We start from the raw sequence: 16,740 nt of genomic DNA, 5'->3' as shown, positions 1-16,740 counted from the left end.
CATTGCCCTCGTCATCTCCCAGCATCTATAGCTGTTGTGTTAGGCAAGTATATCCTTATGCAGCCCTTTTAGAATTGGTTGGGTTTTTTTGGGTTTTTTTGTGTTTTGTTTTGGGTTTTTTTTGTGGACTGTTGTAGCATTTTCTTTAATCCATACACTTTAAAAGTCTTTTAAAGTGATGTCTCACTAGCTTCATTGAGCTCCTCCTATTCCTACTGTTACAGGACCTGGTGAACACAGTTCTACCTTCACCTTGGCCTTCATAGAGTAAACCTCCCAGCGTGAATTCCCTGGGAACCTACCAGGCACACCTCCACCCTGAAAAATGACCACTAAGTCCTACCTTTTACTTCTTATCCTTTAACCTGCTAATGATTAATAAAAGGACTTTTCTTCTATCACAAGGGCAACTTAGTTTCTGTAGTAACCTTTGGTGTGGAACCTTATCAGTATCTGTTTGACCACTCTGATATCTTATATTCAAAGTATTTTTCCATGTGTTTACTGACACTCATATGGTACTCTAGGAGGTTAATGAGGGAGGATTTTCTTTTACAGGAGTCATATTAACTCCTCTCCAACAGACTCTGATTATACAATATCTTTCAGTATTCTTATTGTTATTATAGACAGGTCTGCAGTTCCCAGGATTCCCCCCAGAGCCCTTCTGACAGTGAAATTACACTGGTAACTTGACAGTCCTGTGGCCTTGTAACAGAATGTCCCTGTTACTTTTGTCAGAAAGACGTCCTACCAGTTTCCTTCTCAGTGTCCTGATTTTGATGTATTTAAAGAACCTTTAACTACCAGTTTGATCATCCTCTTCACGGCATTCTTCAAATTCTTTCTTTCAGCCTTCTAAACTTTCTGCATATGTTTGACCTGCCACATTTCATGCCTTTTCTGCTCACCTCATTTGGCCAAACTTTCCATCTTTCAAGTGCCATACTCTTCCCTGTGACAGTCCCTGTAGTTTTCCCGTTGAGCCATGCAGGGGTTTTTGTGATCACATTTCCTTTTTTGGGTCATAATACATATTTTATCTGGGTCTATAATACCCTTTTTCAGGCAACACTCAGGATAGTTGTAGGTGTTTTGCTTCTCAGTTTTCTTCTAAACCTGTTATCTCATTTTTACTTTTTTTTTGGTTTACATAAAACTGGATTTGAAAACATTTTACATAAAATTCTATCTGAAATCAAAGATCAATATGTGGTATTATGACAGATGAAGCTGTCTCAGACAATGGTCCAAGATCAATTATATCAAAAACAGTCAAGAAAAAAATGAAGGGGTTAGTTGCTCAAGTGAGTAACCTGTTAACGCAGATCAGTTATCTCATGGAAGAGACATTTTAAGTGAGTAAAAGTCAACAGAACTGGTCCATTGATGAATTTTCCATTTCATATTAACATGAGTGACTTCACTAACAAGGGGCACTTTTAGAGCCTGTATACATATGGAGAGCCCCACTGGTCTTATAGAAAATGCTGGTAGGTGAAGAGATTGTCACCAATGTACGTGAGGAACTACAGAGCATTTGGGGTTCTGAGGCAGGCAGCAACCTCCAGTTCAGCCTGTGCACCATAACACCTTAACTGAGGCTGGTGGGATGAGTGCATGAGATGTTCTACTGGAAGGATCAACAGCATACGTCACACACATTTATTTAAAGAAAAAACAACAAACGTTAATGACTGCAAGAGAACTCGTTTGTTGCCTTTTTTTCTTAAGATTATATCTGGACTAGACACTTGTGAAAGGAACAGGTTTCTACACCAAGGACTGTGCAGGAATCTGCAGCCAGGGAGCTGTGGGACTCAGTAAATCATTCTCTGAACAGTATTGCCCACTTCTGCACACCAAAGAATTCATGGTCCAACTTCATGAGTACTATTTCCAACTTCCATCCATAATTTTGTTTCTTTGGAGTTAGAAACTGAGCATTTGACAACCTATTAGGAGAGCAAAGTTGTTCATCTCTTGCAGCTGTTGGCTCTGCTGAGGGTAAGCCAGTAACTCATAACTACTAGCACAGTAGACAGGGAGCACCTTTCGCTACCTACCTAAGTACTCTGCAAGGGGACAGGAGTTGTACTGAACTCATTGGGAGAATCTCTAGCTTTAATATAATAGCAGGTAATAAGCACAGAAAGTTGTTTTTTTTTTTTTTTTCTGAGAAATGCAGGGTTTGTGCTTTAGACAGATGAGAAGTAATGTGTGTTTTTTATGGTTTAAGAAGCAGCTGGGCCTTTTTCATTCCTGTTTGCATATATCTTGTTGGCTGAGCCCTTTGTTAAAATCTTAGCCTGAAACAGATTTCTAAAGTAGAGTTAAAATGCAAAAGTCCTTAGTAAACTACATCTACAAGGGAAAAGCCAATGCAATATCAAATTATAATGTCAGGAGTAACTCCAATATATTCTTAATAAGCCTCTTTAAAGTACTTAAACTGGCAAAAAATAGTTGCAAAAGGAAGCACAAAACCATCTTATTTCTATTTAGTCTTAGATAATTTTCCTTCCATCGATATTCTAACAAAAAAAAAAAAAAAGTTCAGCTTCCAATTCCTTATTTCTGTAAATGTTTTTAACAAATAGACACTTACCTGTTGCAACATGACGTCCCATTCCAAAAACGGCATAAATAATGACAGGGAAGAAAGAGCCATATAAACCAAAAACCGGATGGACTGAAGACAGAACCGCAAAAGCCAGGCCTGAAAGTTAAATGGAATTACTTCACTATACAAAGATAAAACTGTTCTGCATTCAATTCTTTTTTTATGAGGAAACACCTATGGTTTTATTAGGAGGAGGAAAAAACCCACCTTCATTTACAAAAGCCTAGGGCATAAGCCAACTACTATATAATGAGAATCAGGAAGAACTATGGAAGGTTTTCATCTATTGTCTGTCATCAAAATCCTCACACTTTCTTCTGAGTCTTGGTCACCAGCCGAAACAAATGAAACACAGATACCTTCCATGGCACAAGCTACCATGTTTCCAGGTTGTTTCCATCAGTGGTTCCAAGATTTTTTTTTAATAGACAATCCTCACAGGAGGAGGCAGCACCATTTCACCCCCACCCTCACAGGCACAGGTTTGAGACTGCCAGGGCTCCGGGCAGTCAGATGGTTATTTCTTATAGACAGTTCAAAACCTATAATTTTGGTTTGGATGGAGCCCCTTCAGTCTGCTTTCTTCTAATTTCTTAAAAAAAAAAAAAAAATTCCAAAGTTCATTGGCTTTAGGTGCCTGGGTTTTTGAATACTTTAGGTGTTTTGGGGGGTTTTTTTGGGGTTTGTTTTTTTTTTTTGCTGTTGTTACATAAAGCTGTTGGTCCAGAAATAGAAAATATCGGTTAGGATTTAACTTCACAAACTTCCTAGTTACCTTCATGGCTTAGCTTTAGAGGACAGCATCCATCTTTTTCTTAGAAAGTCTCAGAATATGCCAAGAAATCATCTTCTAACAGAGAAATTCCTGCAAAGCAGCAGCTTTAGCTGTTGTTCAACTTTAGATACCTAAGATAGCAAGCAAGTCTGCATTGCCTTATTTCAAGTAGCAGGGAGAGACTCAGACTATGCTTCGGACCACGAGCCTCTGTTGCCATTTCACGGTTTTTTCTCCCCAAAACTAAGAGTAGGAGAAATTGCCCAGGAGCGTTCCTCCGTAAATCTTAGTGAATATCTTGTTATGCAGTAGGGAAGACAGGACTGGCTCGTGTAACACACCAGGTGCCTTTCTGAAGTCCACCTTCAACCTGAGGGACCAGTCTAAGCTAGTGTATATGTGTGTGTCGTGAGAATGACCACACATGGTCTGCGACAGAGGTGATTCAGATCTAGGAAATGGAGTTGCCTTCTGTGTTCATTTGAAAATTAAATGTGTAGGATTCATTGTTCTCATCAAACTTTCCTGAGCACTCCAGAAAGTGTTTTTTACCTGAAGCACTGCTGTATGGCGTTTTTATCATATGGAAAGTGCCAAAGAGTATTTTTGCTTATAGGTTTTCAGTGGCACTTGAGAACATTTTGATACAAGAGCTCTCTTCTTGAATTTGGATTTGAGTCAGTGATGAAGAGCACATGGTGGGGAAGGCAATAAAATGCCAAAAGGCCAGAAAAGTGAAGTTCCCAGTGAAGAAGACAAGGCCTGGCAGTTCACCTGTTCTCGGAAAAACATCACAGTGAAGATTCTGTTGAGATGGATTTTACACAGGTCATCTTCCTCCACACTGCGCTCAGCAAAGAAGCGCCATCAGTTAGGACTTGGAGAGGAGAGGAGATAGTTTAAAATGTGTCTGTTTGAAAACTTTGATGTCTTTGTTTAAACAGAAATGGATTTAATTGATCTTTTGCCTTTTAAATAGAATATGTACTGAATATCTTTTCTGGTTTTTTCTCTTCTTTAGCACACCATTACAATGAACCAGGAAGATCTTTGAAAGGAAATTACAGTTCTACATTCATGTTCACACGATCAATAGATGTAAAAGAAGATTCTGACCCAAGAACAACACAAAAGGGTGTGCCTGAGGAGAACAAAAACAGCACAGGAGAGAACTGCATGACCCTATCCAGACAAAAGTGAGCGGGGGAGGCGTGTGTAGAGGGAAAAGGAGAATAAGATTTTTAAGGCTTGTTCAATGCAGAAAAGCTGTTCCATTATAACTACCTTATTAATAAAAACAAAAACCATACAAACACTTCATAATTATCTACCTAGTACAATATGACTCACTTATATATTCCAATTTTACAAAAAAAAAATTATGCAAGGCTAATTTGTATTCCTCACCAGAAATTAAAGGAACCACCAAAACCAGTAAAACTTCATCCAGAATTTAGTTATAACAACATAATTTAAATGAAATGGCCTTCCTAAGTGGATAAGCATAAGGGAAATATACAAGATTCTGAATACTGAGCCACTGACTTTACAAGCCACTATTGGGAAAAGATCTATAAATCCTGGTTATGATGATCTGAAAAATTCTATATGTTTAAGTATGTTTAAGATACTCACTAAATGAAAGGAATTCTCCAACACTAAACCAGAGAATTACAAATACAGAACATTTTCATCTGAAAGCATTCCCATTTCCAAAAACTCCTATTCACACACTGCATAGGGAAATCACCTTGGTTAGCTCCTTTGCATGCTCTCCTCCTTGCGTTTTCTTTTAAAATGTTTGAACTCCATCAGTTATTACAAGGGAAATACAAAAAAACCCCTCCCTCTTCACTAGGAAAGGTTAAGAATTTTGAAAGATATGTTTTAAAATATCAAGTTCATTTTGCAGAAAACATGTTATGTTCACATAATTTTTAAGTTCGCATTTGCATTGTGTTAATTTTGGACCTTGAAGTTTTCCTTATAAAATCTGTACCATTCATTTTTAATAGGTTTTCACCCTAAGTGGCTTTATCACTCAGTTCAAGAGAAGGTTAGCTTAGAAACTGTACAAAACAAAACTGCACAAAACAAAACTGCAGGGTGAAGTAACACACCACAGGCTAAGCTAAAATTTTTCAAGAATAGGGACCACTAGCTCTTTTACTATTCAACATTTCCAATAAATCCAGGATTAAGAACAGTATATATAGTTGTTTCCTCTTAACATTTACAAAGAAAACAAGGATTCAGCTACCACAAAATCTTCTGTCACCATCTGTCTGTAAAAGCCAGTTCTCCTTTCTCTACATGCGTTTATTTTGGTTTATGTTTCCTAAGACTTTCTGAATCTGAAATATGGGCAGACTATGTTTGATCCACCATAAACTGCACATGTTGTGGGTAGAGCCCAAATGGCTCAATCCAGCCCTAGATCACGCACACAGAAAATGTGTCAACATCTCAGTTCATCTCTGAACAGGGCTGAGGGGAACAGAGAGACACAACCTGAATGAACCCTTACAGCCAGAAGTAGCTGACAGAAATCTCGTATGAGTCCTGTAAAACTGTGGAAAAGGGGCTACCTTGCCCAGCAAGCCCCCAGCATCCAACGTGAATTTTGCTTTACTCACAGACTTGGCACAGAGAAATATCTCTTGGAGATAATCTAAATATAAATCTGGCCCTTGTTTTTTTTCCCTTTGACACACAGACCTTCACAGTCTTTTTGTAAATATGTTCCTAGAAGCCATGTCTCATACTTTTCATGGTGGGGTCATGGCACTCAGAGCTAAAATGACTAGCCTTTGACTCTAGTCCTGGCTCTGCTTCTTAGTATTTTGCTTCCATTACTGCAGCATGTCAATTGTGAGCAGCGGGGCATATTAAAACAGAGTTAGGAAAGACTTCAGGCTTTCTGATTAGGCATAAAATTTTCAAAGGTTCAAATATCTTTAAAGGTATAATCTGTAGTATATTTCAGCTCACTTCATTAATTTTCATAATAAACTTTGCCACAATGCATTCCATATGCTCAAGAACTAGTCAAAATACAGGAAATATTATTTTATTTTTTTCATTCCAAACTGTAATAATACTTAAAAGGAATAGATCATAAAATAAGGATCACACATAACCTTCACTGGTAATATGGAGAAGCATCCATGGCAGTGACATGAAGGTTTTCAAATAAGAATATAAATTCCATGGGAAGAAATGCAAACAAAGAATGAATAGTCAGTTCAGATACAGTACATTAATACTGTGGCTCTTTGTTTTAACTACCTCCTTATCATAAGGTAACATTGTGTGACATAATTGCACTGAAAACCACACTCTCTGACTAGCACCAGCTGTATAACAATCCTCTGGCACATTGCACTGAAAAGCACTGTTGGCAAATGTCAAATGCAGATATCTACAAAACACAAGCTTGATACGAATAGAAGCAAGGCCGTGTCCTACCACAGGAGAAAGGTCTGTTTGTTAAGTTGATAGTTTCTGCTAGTTAGGCTACTGTCAAAACTACAGCAACAAAAAATATTTTCCATAGAAAGAGCTATGAATCATCAGAGTATTGTCAACTATTTAACAATTTTCTGCATCTGGAAATAAGCTCATGATACATACATATGTTCTGAGGAAAGCTGTAACATTTCTTTTGGAAATATGATACGCAAACCAAAAATTCAAATGAAGAAGCAGGAAAAGCTGTAAGTCTATAATTAATTTGAGGAGTTTCAAAATTTTAATTCAAAATTTCAAAATAATTTACTATTTACTGTGAAAAGCTATAAATTTGAAAGTTTTTCTGGTAGTGTATATATTCAAATAACTTTTTTGTTATTGTAACCTTTTATTCTTGAATGTGACACTGTTAACATGGTCAGACTCCAAGTTTAGGAAATCCAAAATGACATTTAGACATTCCACTCAAAATGCTATCTGCAGTTGTGGTCAATCTCTGATGCTTCAGAAAAAGACCATATTGTTCACAAAGCTGGATTATGTTGTAAGAAAGGTATTTTGTGTAGATGTCCTAAAATGTAGAATTAATACATATGAGTGTATATATACATAATGAGTGTCTTATCAATGCCTTATGGAGACCCAACAAATCAGACATCCAATGGTTCATATCATATGCTTTAATTTCTAACTCCAGGATAGCTAACTTCTACTGAGGAAAAAAAAAAAAAAAGACACCACAGAAAACATTTCTAATATTATATTTTGTAACAATTTTCTTATACAAACCTACAATTCTGGAAGATTCTTTGACACTGGCTTGGTAAAAGCTATTAACACAAAACAGTCCTTTGGAAATGGTATTATTTCTCTCCAAAAACTTGAAAACTCAGTACCGGTTCTCTCAATGGTGCACACATACACCTCATGCTTGCAACATCTCTGTTTCCTAATGGCACCATTTGCTGAGGCTACACATGTGGATTGTACCTTCTGTCTGACTTATTTAAAGACAAAGTAGAAAGAGCTTAAAAACATTACTTAATTCTTCTGTCATTCAAAGCCTGAAGCAAATGAAGAATGTAAAAAGCAACATGGGAGGACAGATTATTCAAAATGTACCATAAATCCTTCAGAGATCACACAATGTTGAGTTAGCAACCATTCTCTCATTTTGAAGAATGCTTCAGTGCAGTTCATTCTTGTGTAACTGTCTCCTTTAGTCTGGTGAGAACTAAGCATGCAGTGTATCTGAAATGCAGCTCAGTACCATCTGATAATTACATCAAAGGTATGTTTGAGAAAGCACTGCTTTATTCTGTCACTTTGCAAATTTCCAGATACTGACACTTGTATCTTGACGTTCAGAAGAAAGTATATGCGAGCATTATGGTAGAAGAAACAAGTGGACTGTGTGACTCATTTATGAATTCTCTATTAAAGATAGTTTGACCCTTCTATAAATAAAAAAAAAAATTAGATACACCTAAAAACAGAAAGAAAAAAAAATCTAGTATTGTCTTTTCTTTTAATGGAGCTCCTGGAGAAAAGCTCTGACTTGACAGACAGTTAGAGATTAAATGTTTAGACCTCTTTAGGATGAATTTGACACAATATCTGAACACCACAGAGATTTTATAAGCTATTATACAGAGGGTTCTATGAACTACTATACACTGGTCAGCCATAATACCTGAAGAATCTGTCCATCTCCAAAATAAAATTAAAGTAGCATTTTGAAAGTAGATTATAGGGAAATTCCTCTGCATCTCAGTAAGAATAAACGGAGAATGAAATCCATAAGAAGATTCTGGCAAGCAGGTAACTGTGAGGTTGTCTTTTGAGAAGCACCAAAATTGTGGAGAAACAAAGACAAATCATGACTGATGATATAGGCCTTAACTGAGACAAACTGGACATTTTGAAATCCATGAAAAGAGCATCCATTTTGAGAAATTGGTGGCCAAGGATCTCAGCACTAAGAGTTTTCCTGATCTCTCTGACCTGTAGGAATATAGGTGAAGTAATTTCTTGTTCTTCTTCCTTCAGGGCATCAACATTTCCTGGGCTTGTCAGTCTCTGTCCATGGTGCTCAGGCACCCCACCCGTGCAGGGACTGCACATCTGCGCAGCTTATCTGGTCATGCTCAGACAAGTCTACCTGGACGTTAGGCTCCAAAGGTTGTTCAGAAGCCGAATTTACATTTCTAGTAGTCTGTCAGACAGGTCTGTATTAACACATGTGTAACTTGGAAGAATTTTAAGACATTAGAAATGGAATATTGCATGCACAGCAACATCAGTGCCTTTCTGCTCTGATGGAAAATTGTATAAATATGAAACATTGCCCTACATTTACTTACTAACATGTTACATTTCATGATCAGCTTACATCATTATTATTTGTATGGGAGAACTGTAACAGAGTTCAGCTGGACACTCTTCCACAAATCATTTACGAACAACGTGGGTTCTCCAATGCGTTCTCTAGGAGATTTCTCTGGCTCTGTTTCTAAATGTTCGTGTTTAATTTCATCTCCACATGCTATTTGTATGCCAGATCTATATTTACGAGACAGATCTACCCCTCAATAAAATTATTAGCTCCAGTTAGTCTTCTCAGAGTACATTTATGTCCACATTTATGGTTAGAGCCTGAAAAAAACACCAGCAATCATCACCCTTGAGAAGACACAGCTGGGGTTCCTCCATGAAAAGCTAACCAAAAAAAAAAAAAAAAAAAAGTTTTTGGCATCATGCCTTCCAAAACACTGGGCACCAGTTCTGGAATGCATGGAGGCAGTATATTTCATTTTTTTAATGGCAAGTTCTCCAGCCAGTGTTAAGGAATTAGTTGTTCAGCAATAAATCCAGCTCAAGATTAAGTTAACTTTAATTAAAACATACAAAACACATGGATCCTCAGTAAGTTATTATTGGGCTTGCAGAATGAAAAAATAAATTGGCAGGAATAACAATACTGATTTCATCAGATGCCACCTACATATTTCACTTTGAAAGGAAACATGTCTCAAGAACCCTCCACCCCCCAAAAAAACAGTCCACCAAAACCCACTTGAGCCAAATAATTTCTTGTTCATGATAGGTCATAGGAAAGGCAGCAAACATATCACACTACATATAAATACTATATGAAGTATATCCATGTGCCGACAAAAAATGTATTTCTAAAAACATTAGAGAACAGTGCCGTAGTCCCAAATCTGATAAACTTGAAAGTCCAAATCTTATACCCACATGATTCCACATGAGCAAATTTATGCAGTATAGCACATGGACAGATGTTTATTTCAAAACAAATAGCATGTTCATATATCCAGCAAAATACCAGGAATTTAGCAAGATAAAAACTGAATCCAGAAATACAGTGACAGCATTTTAGTTTGGAAAAAAAAACCAACACATTTGCTTTAATTTGTTAGTAGATACATCTCAGTTTAAAACTTCTCAGCTTTTTCAAGCAGCAGGTATTTAAAGGAAAAATAAACTTCTGAAGAAACCTCCTTGTGCCCTGTATTCTGTTCCCTCTTGTGACAGGCAAACACATAATTTAGTACATCTATGAATGGTATTATGTGATAAAGAGATACATCTTCTTATCCCAATATTTTAATGGAATATTTTTAGAAATACATTCCATTTTAAGTCTAAACATATTCATGCTACTTTACACCCATTTGTTCATGTGCTGCAAGTACCTTTCACTTTAAATGTCTTTCCTGATAAGGAAAAATCCTCTCATGTGTTAATTAACCTGTCCAAGCCATTTAAGTCTTCTCCCAAATATAATCTTTATTTTTCTGATCCATGTCCTAACCTTTTCTTTTCCTATTGAAGTTTGAAATCATCTTCCACAAACACAAGCATCCAGAATTACACACTATATTTCAGATAACAGATCAACAGTCAGCACTATCTGTGGTCATCAGCTTCTTTGCAGCTCTTAACCTACCTAACAACCCATTTTTTTCAAATAGAAAAAAGTAGAGCATTAAAGCTACCCCTAACTGAGAGCATCAGCAGAGTTGTCTTTAGGATGCATATATTAATCTGAAGCAAAATCCACTAGCTGTCTAGAGCCTTGCTTCAGAATTGGGTAACAGAATCAGTCACTCTGGTATCTTCTACTGCTATACATGCAAATATTATTTTATTTTTGTTAAAGGGAAATACACCTTTATTGCTTGCATCTGGTCCAGTCCCTCATCTGCAATACAGACTTGCAACTTGGATACAACTCTATACCCACTATGATCCAACCATAGAATATAATTCCAAATTTGACAGAATCATTAAAGTTTCTTCAGGTATTATTCAGAGCACTTGATTTTCACATTATATAATGTCCTAATCAAAGTACTTCAGATACACTTATCTCCTCTAACTATATAGAGAACTAATGTACTTAAATAAGTTATGTACACTAATACACGTATTCAAGCAGAATAACTTTGGGGATAATTTCTCTGGTGATGAACCCAGCTTCACAACAGAGGGTATATTTACATACACTTTTTCAGACAAACTCAGATTGACTTTTTTTTACAGTCCATGACAGTCAGAGAAGCTTACTGATGGGTTGCAGCATCAGTTTCTAGATGCTAGTCTGTGTGCACAGGATGCATAGTTCTGCCCAGAAAAAAAAAAAAAATTAAAAAGAAAAAAAAAACAAAACAACAAACTAAACCAATCAAACAAACCCCCCCTCCAAAAAAAACCCAAAACAAAACACATGAAGAAACACATTCTAAATAACAATCCAAAAGCAAATACTGAGATATGACGTACAAACCAACATACATTGCATAATTTAAATCCTGAGAGAAGGCACAAAGGTATATGTTTGGAAAGGCGAGATTGGATGAAGGCAGCTAGTGAAAGGCATTCATCAGAGATGGATCAACAGCTTGCCAGGAAATATCACCTACGAAAGGCCTTGAAAGTAAAGACGAATAATTTGCTTGGTGCAATAAAGATACCACAGACTGTGAAAATGAGCTAAGCAGCTGCCTTCTGAACAGGTATGAAGGGACTCTACCACATGTTCAGGAGGCTGCAGAAAAAACAGGATGACAATTTTATGAGATTTAGCTACCCAGAAAGACTGCATCATAAGGCATCTTAATATTATCATTCAAGGAAACTCAGAAAAATTCAGACAGAGCTTGATCAACCTATGCTTCTCATAACAGTAGATGGTGTCCAAGTCACGTGAAAAAGACACAAAAATAAATCTGGTGTTATTGTGACAGGTCAATGGATGAACTACAGGAAAGAAAACAGTAAGACCTGCCTTCAACCATGTTGAACATGAGCGGTTTTTTACCCACAGTGCCACAGATATCATGTCTGGGACACATCACACCTAAATTTTGATGTCTACATCATCGTCTACACCTGAGCCAGTCCTCTGTTACACTCCATGGAAATCTTACCAATGTAATAAATCAGTAGACGTCCAGATTTAGTCAGACGAATCACGCCTGTAGTAGGTTGATCCTGGCCAGCAGCTGGCCACTCACTCACTCCCCTCAAAGGACAGAAGAAAGAATCAGAAAAGCAAAAGCAAGAAAACTTGTGGGTCAAAATAAAGATGGTTTAATAAGTGAATGAAAGAAAAAAAAGTGATGTAAAGGCAGTTATTCACCACCTCCCACAAACAGGTGGAATGCCATAAATTTCACTAGTTCTTATCAACAAGATCTCCATCCACTAGTAAGGAATGCAAGACTGGCTTGCTGAGAAGTAGATATCTGCACTGCAGAACCTTTGTTTTATTAGCACAATTTTTTTGGAGAGGTAAAAAAAAGATTAGGCACTTATGAGACATCTACGTGGACCTAGTAACTGAATTTGTGTGTATGGGTGAGGAACACAGAATGACATGGAAAGAGAGGAATGAAGTGCTAGTCCAAGAAGAAAGTTAAGGAATTATTTGTTAATTTAGAGACTTCTTGCTCTAGTCCATGAAAAACAGATTTTTGAGAAACACAGACAAATTAGGTAGTGATTACCAAAACACGAAAGCTCAGTTTTCTTAACTGTCTGTGAAAGTATACAGCAAATTTCAAGACTGGATGACAAAGTTCATTTTAGATTCAAAGGTTATTTTTCAGCCTTACAGTAAGAATAAGGATTCCATGTCTGAAAAATGAGGTGTTGATCTCTGTATTATTAAATTATAGTTTTCTGTACTGAAACTGGTGAAGCTTAATTTCTTTTGCTGGTTCTGAGTCACAGTTGACTAATTCTACAGTCTGAGACCGTGCAAGCTCCAACTGAATCTTCCCAGCAACTGGTGCATTTGAAAGGGGTGATTTTTTTTTTCTACAGATTATCTAATGCCTAACAAGGTATGAGTTTCTATTATCATTTTTTAGAACTCGTAGCATCTGTTTCCATTGGCCATTTTCATAAAATTAGTAGAAACATAATTGCCTTTGACACCTCTTGCTCCATCTTCTGTGGAATTAGCTAAAGGACTCTAAAATTAGAGGACATACACAGAGACCATACAAGTATTGTTTCAACAGGTAAATAAGATAGAAGAGTTCAGCAGTGAATTTTGGGACTCATTAATTGAGATTAGCGTGGCATATTTAGCAGACAATAAAACTATAGGAACACTTGGAGAACAACTGCTTGGTTTCAGCAATGACTCATCACAACTGCCAAGCAGCACACCATGACAATCCCATGCCTTTCCTTCCCACCTCCCTACACTCCTCAATTGCCTCTCCCCCACCCCAGTACTGGATCTATTAATTGTCCTGAATGCTATTGATAAATGGATTCCCTCTGAATGGCCAAACATGACTTGGACATGTTTCAAACAAATGAGCATTATCTTTTGTTTTGAACAGAAAGCTGTCGTATGTGAATACAGCTGTAGATTTTCCATTTACTTCAATAAGTCAAGTTTATTTCCATGTCCTTGAATTTTCTTAAACATGTTGCTACAACACCAAATGACAGGGAGCTCTGCATGTCAATGATGACTGGTTACAATTTTTTTCCTGCCACTGTTAGAATTTCTGCCTTTCATTTCATTACAAAACTTCTTGTTTTATTTTGTGGATGGAAGGAGATAAACACAATAAGACCTCTCAAAATTTGGGGTCTTTTCCCTTTGTGCTATATAACAAATTAGACTTTTTATTTTCTTACATAACACTCTCTGTGAAAGCATTAAAGGATAGTCCTGGTAACTGGAAGGCTTACAACAGTAGGAAAAGAGCTATTACAAGCAGGGTCTAAAATGTGTTGTGTTCAAGTTAAAGCACCACAAACATGATAAAATGCTTTACAATCATAGAACTGTTTAGGTTGGAAAAGACCCTTAAAATCACCAAGCCCAACTGCTAACCTAGCACTGCCAAGTCCACCACTAAACCATGTCCCTAAGCACCACATCTACTCATCTAACTACTCACCCTCCAGGGATGGTGACACCACCACTTCCCTGGGCAGCCCGTTCCAATGCTTGACAACCCTTTTGGTGAAGAATTTTTTCCTAATATTCAATCTAAACTTCCTCTGGTGCAACTTGAGGACATTTACTCTCATCCTATCACTTGTTACTTTGGAGAAGAGACCAACATCCACCTCACTACAACCTCCTTACAGGTAGTTGTAGAGAGCAATAAGGTCTCCCCTCAGCCTCCTTTTCTCCGGGCTAAACAACCTCAGTTCCCTCAGCTGCTCTTCATAAGACTTGTGCTCCAGACCCTTCACCAGCTTCATTGCCCTTTGGTATGTAACTCTCCTTTTCCATCCCCCAAAATCATTCTGAAATCTTGAGAAGCAGTGAAGAGAGAGAAAGGAAAAAGGTCAGCAGGAGGGAGGAGTTTCAATGCATTTGTTTGTAAACGGCATAAAATGAAGATAATATTATTTCTAGAGTACTTAAAAATAATCTAGAAAAACAAAACCAATATTTTCTTTCTTCACTGGATCTTCATAAATTACTTCTTGGTACAAGACTCAAACAAGAAAATCCTGGCTGAAACTACTAGCAATGCAGAACTGTTATTTAACTTAATATTTTTGATGAATTTCTACATGTTATTAGCAGCATTTTAATTACAATTTTATATGCACATACCAGTGAAATGAGATACTTTACAGTGTTACAGTATTAAGGTTCTTAAAGTCAAATCATGCCAATGCAGATGTTCCTAATTACTTTAAAAGCACAAATACTTACACAAGCTGGTTGTTTCCAGCTCCAGCATAATTCAGTTAAAGGAGTGCTTACAATTTAACAACATAAATGATAGTTAAGGATAGCTAATATAGGAAATTGTTAAGAAATAATATATATCGTTTACATATGGGAAGGAGTTAAAGTCCATCTGAAGCAGGGAAGAAGCTGTTATTTGCCTGAGTCAAATATAAAATATTGCCAAAAGAAGGTGACACTGTCAAAGACACATCAAAAACTGACAAAAACATTTATTTCCCAGCAGCAATCACTTTACAAACATGGATTACTGGGACTTTAGGTTTCTGCAGATTATTGTGCAGGCTTTTGGTTTGAGGAGTTTTTCCTTTTTCTTTTTTTTTTTCTTTTTTTTTTTTTTTAAGCTGCTAAATGGAGTCTAGCTCCACCCCAACTTTGCTGCTTGAAAAGAGACATGGTAGTTAATGTAATACAGCATTAAATCAACACAGAAGCAGAAGTACACAAGCCACGGATGCAGGCAGATCCTCTCCATGGGTAATGTCTCTGGCAGAGGCACCCTTTATGCACAGAAAGCTGTTGGTTTTTCCTACTGTGCTCTGGGCTTCCACAGGTAACAGTATAATGCCAATGTTTCCTCCAGAACTGTATGCCTTACAATGCAATTATCATTTAGATATGTTTTGTTTTCCTTGTGAAATAGGGAAAGGTGGTCATTTAATGGATAAAACAGGATATAACCATACGCTGTGTGAATAGGGTTACTGCTCTCTTGTCTTCTATAGTAAGTCTCTGAAAAATTGTCAAAGGTATGGGATATATAGTAAAGTTAAAGCTCACAGAAATTAGTTACAATAACACAAGGCATTTCTATCCACATTTGCATGTTCACTATATACATATAAGAGTTAAGACTATACATTTTTTCCTTATAGTTTTATTTAGATTAAATCACCATTAGCTATATAAGCATGTCTTTGTTTTAACCAAATCTTTAAGATAATACTAAACAAGAAAGGAAAAAAAACAAAAAGACCAGACCTATTCAGCATGACCAGATTTCAAAATATGAATCTGAAATAAGTTAACTGTACCTTGAGTCACCTGTTGGATGGCTAGCATTGTCCCAGAAACCATATCAGGAATCAAATCTTCCTTCCAATTGTAGACGGGCAACCATGTCAAGATGGGCAGCCTACTCACACACCAGACTTTGATATCTTCAAAGCGAACAGCCTGAATCTTCCTCCAGACTGCATTTCTTTTCCTTTTTGCTCCTGTCATCATTTCCACCCCCCAAAAGCAGTTCTTTTCGAAGAGCACACAGTTGAGGAATCACCCTGTTCTGTGTCACTCTCCAGTTTTCTTCTGAGACTTTGCAGTTCCAAAACTACAGAGAAAAAAAAATTAACAGAAGCACTTAAGATTTCTGCAGCTGCTCTCTAACTATGCTCAATAAAAACACTTAGTAAATGCTTCAATCATATAAACAGCTACGTGAAATGCAAGAACCATTGATAGCAAAGTTCGTATTTTCTGCTCTTTGCAAAAATTTGGTCTAGTCTCATATTAGTTTGTGATTCTTTCCGGTAACCTCCCACTTTATATTCCCTGTAAGGCTTGTGCTTTTGGCCTCGGTGCAGTGGCAAAGTGAGGTATTACTGGGTG

The 16,740-nt window shown here is 37.0% G+C and overlaps 1 protein-coding gene across 1 annotated transcript in view; it reads right to left on the bottom strand.

Annotated features, from left to right (window-relative positions):
• The window catches only part of SLC26A7 (solute carrier family 26 (anion exchanger), member 7), a gene marked incomplete at its 3' end in the record, with an annotated part of 38,556 nt that extends 22,030 nt beyond the window's left edge, over positions 1-16,526 (bottom strand). The window contains exons 1-2 of the mRNA XM_010075523.1: positions 16,167-16,526; positions 2,609-2,719 (exon numbers count right to left, since the gene is read on the bottom strand). Of these exons, the coding sequence (XP_010073825.1) occupies positions 2,609-2,719; positions 16,167-16,359 (304 nt within the window). The remainder of the gene's footprint in view (positions 1-2,608; positions 2,720-16,166) is intronic.
• Positions 16,527-16,740: the final 214 nt, after the last annotated feature.

This window comes from Pterocles gutturalis, unplaced genomic scaffold, assembly GCF_000699245.1.
Source record: "Pterocles gutturalis isolate BGI_N339 unplaced genomic scaffold, ASM69924v1 scaffold30572, whole genome shotgun sequence".
Classification (NCBI taxonomy): Eukaryota; Metazoa; Chordata; class Aves; order Pterocliformes; family Pteroclidae; genus Pterocles; species Pterocles gutturalis.
The sequence above is the reverse complement of the archived record's forward strand: the minus strand, read 5'-3'. Positions and strand labels throughout refer to the sequence as shown.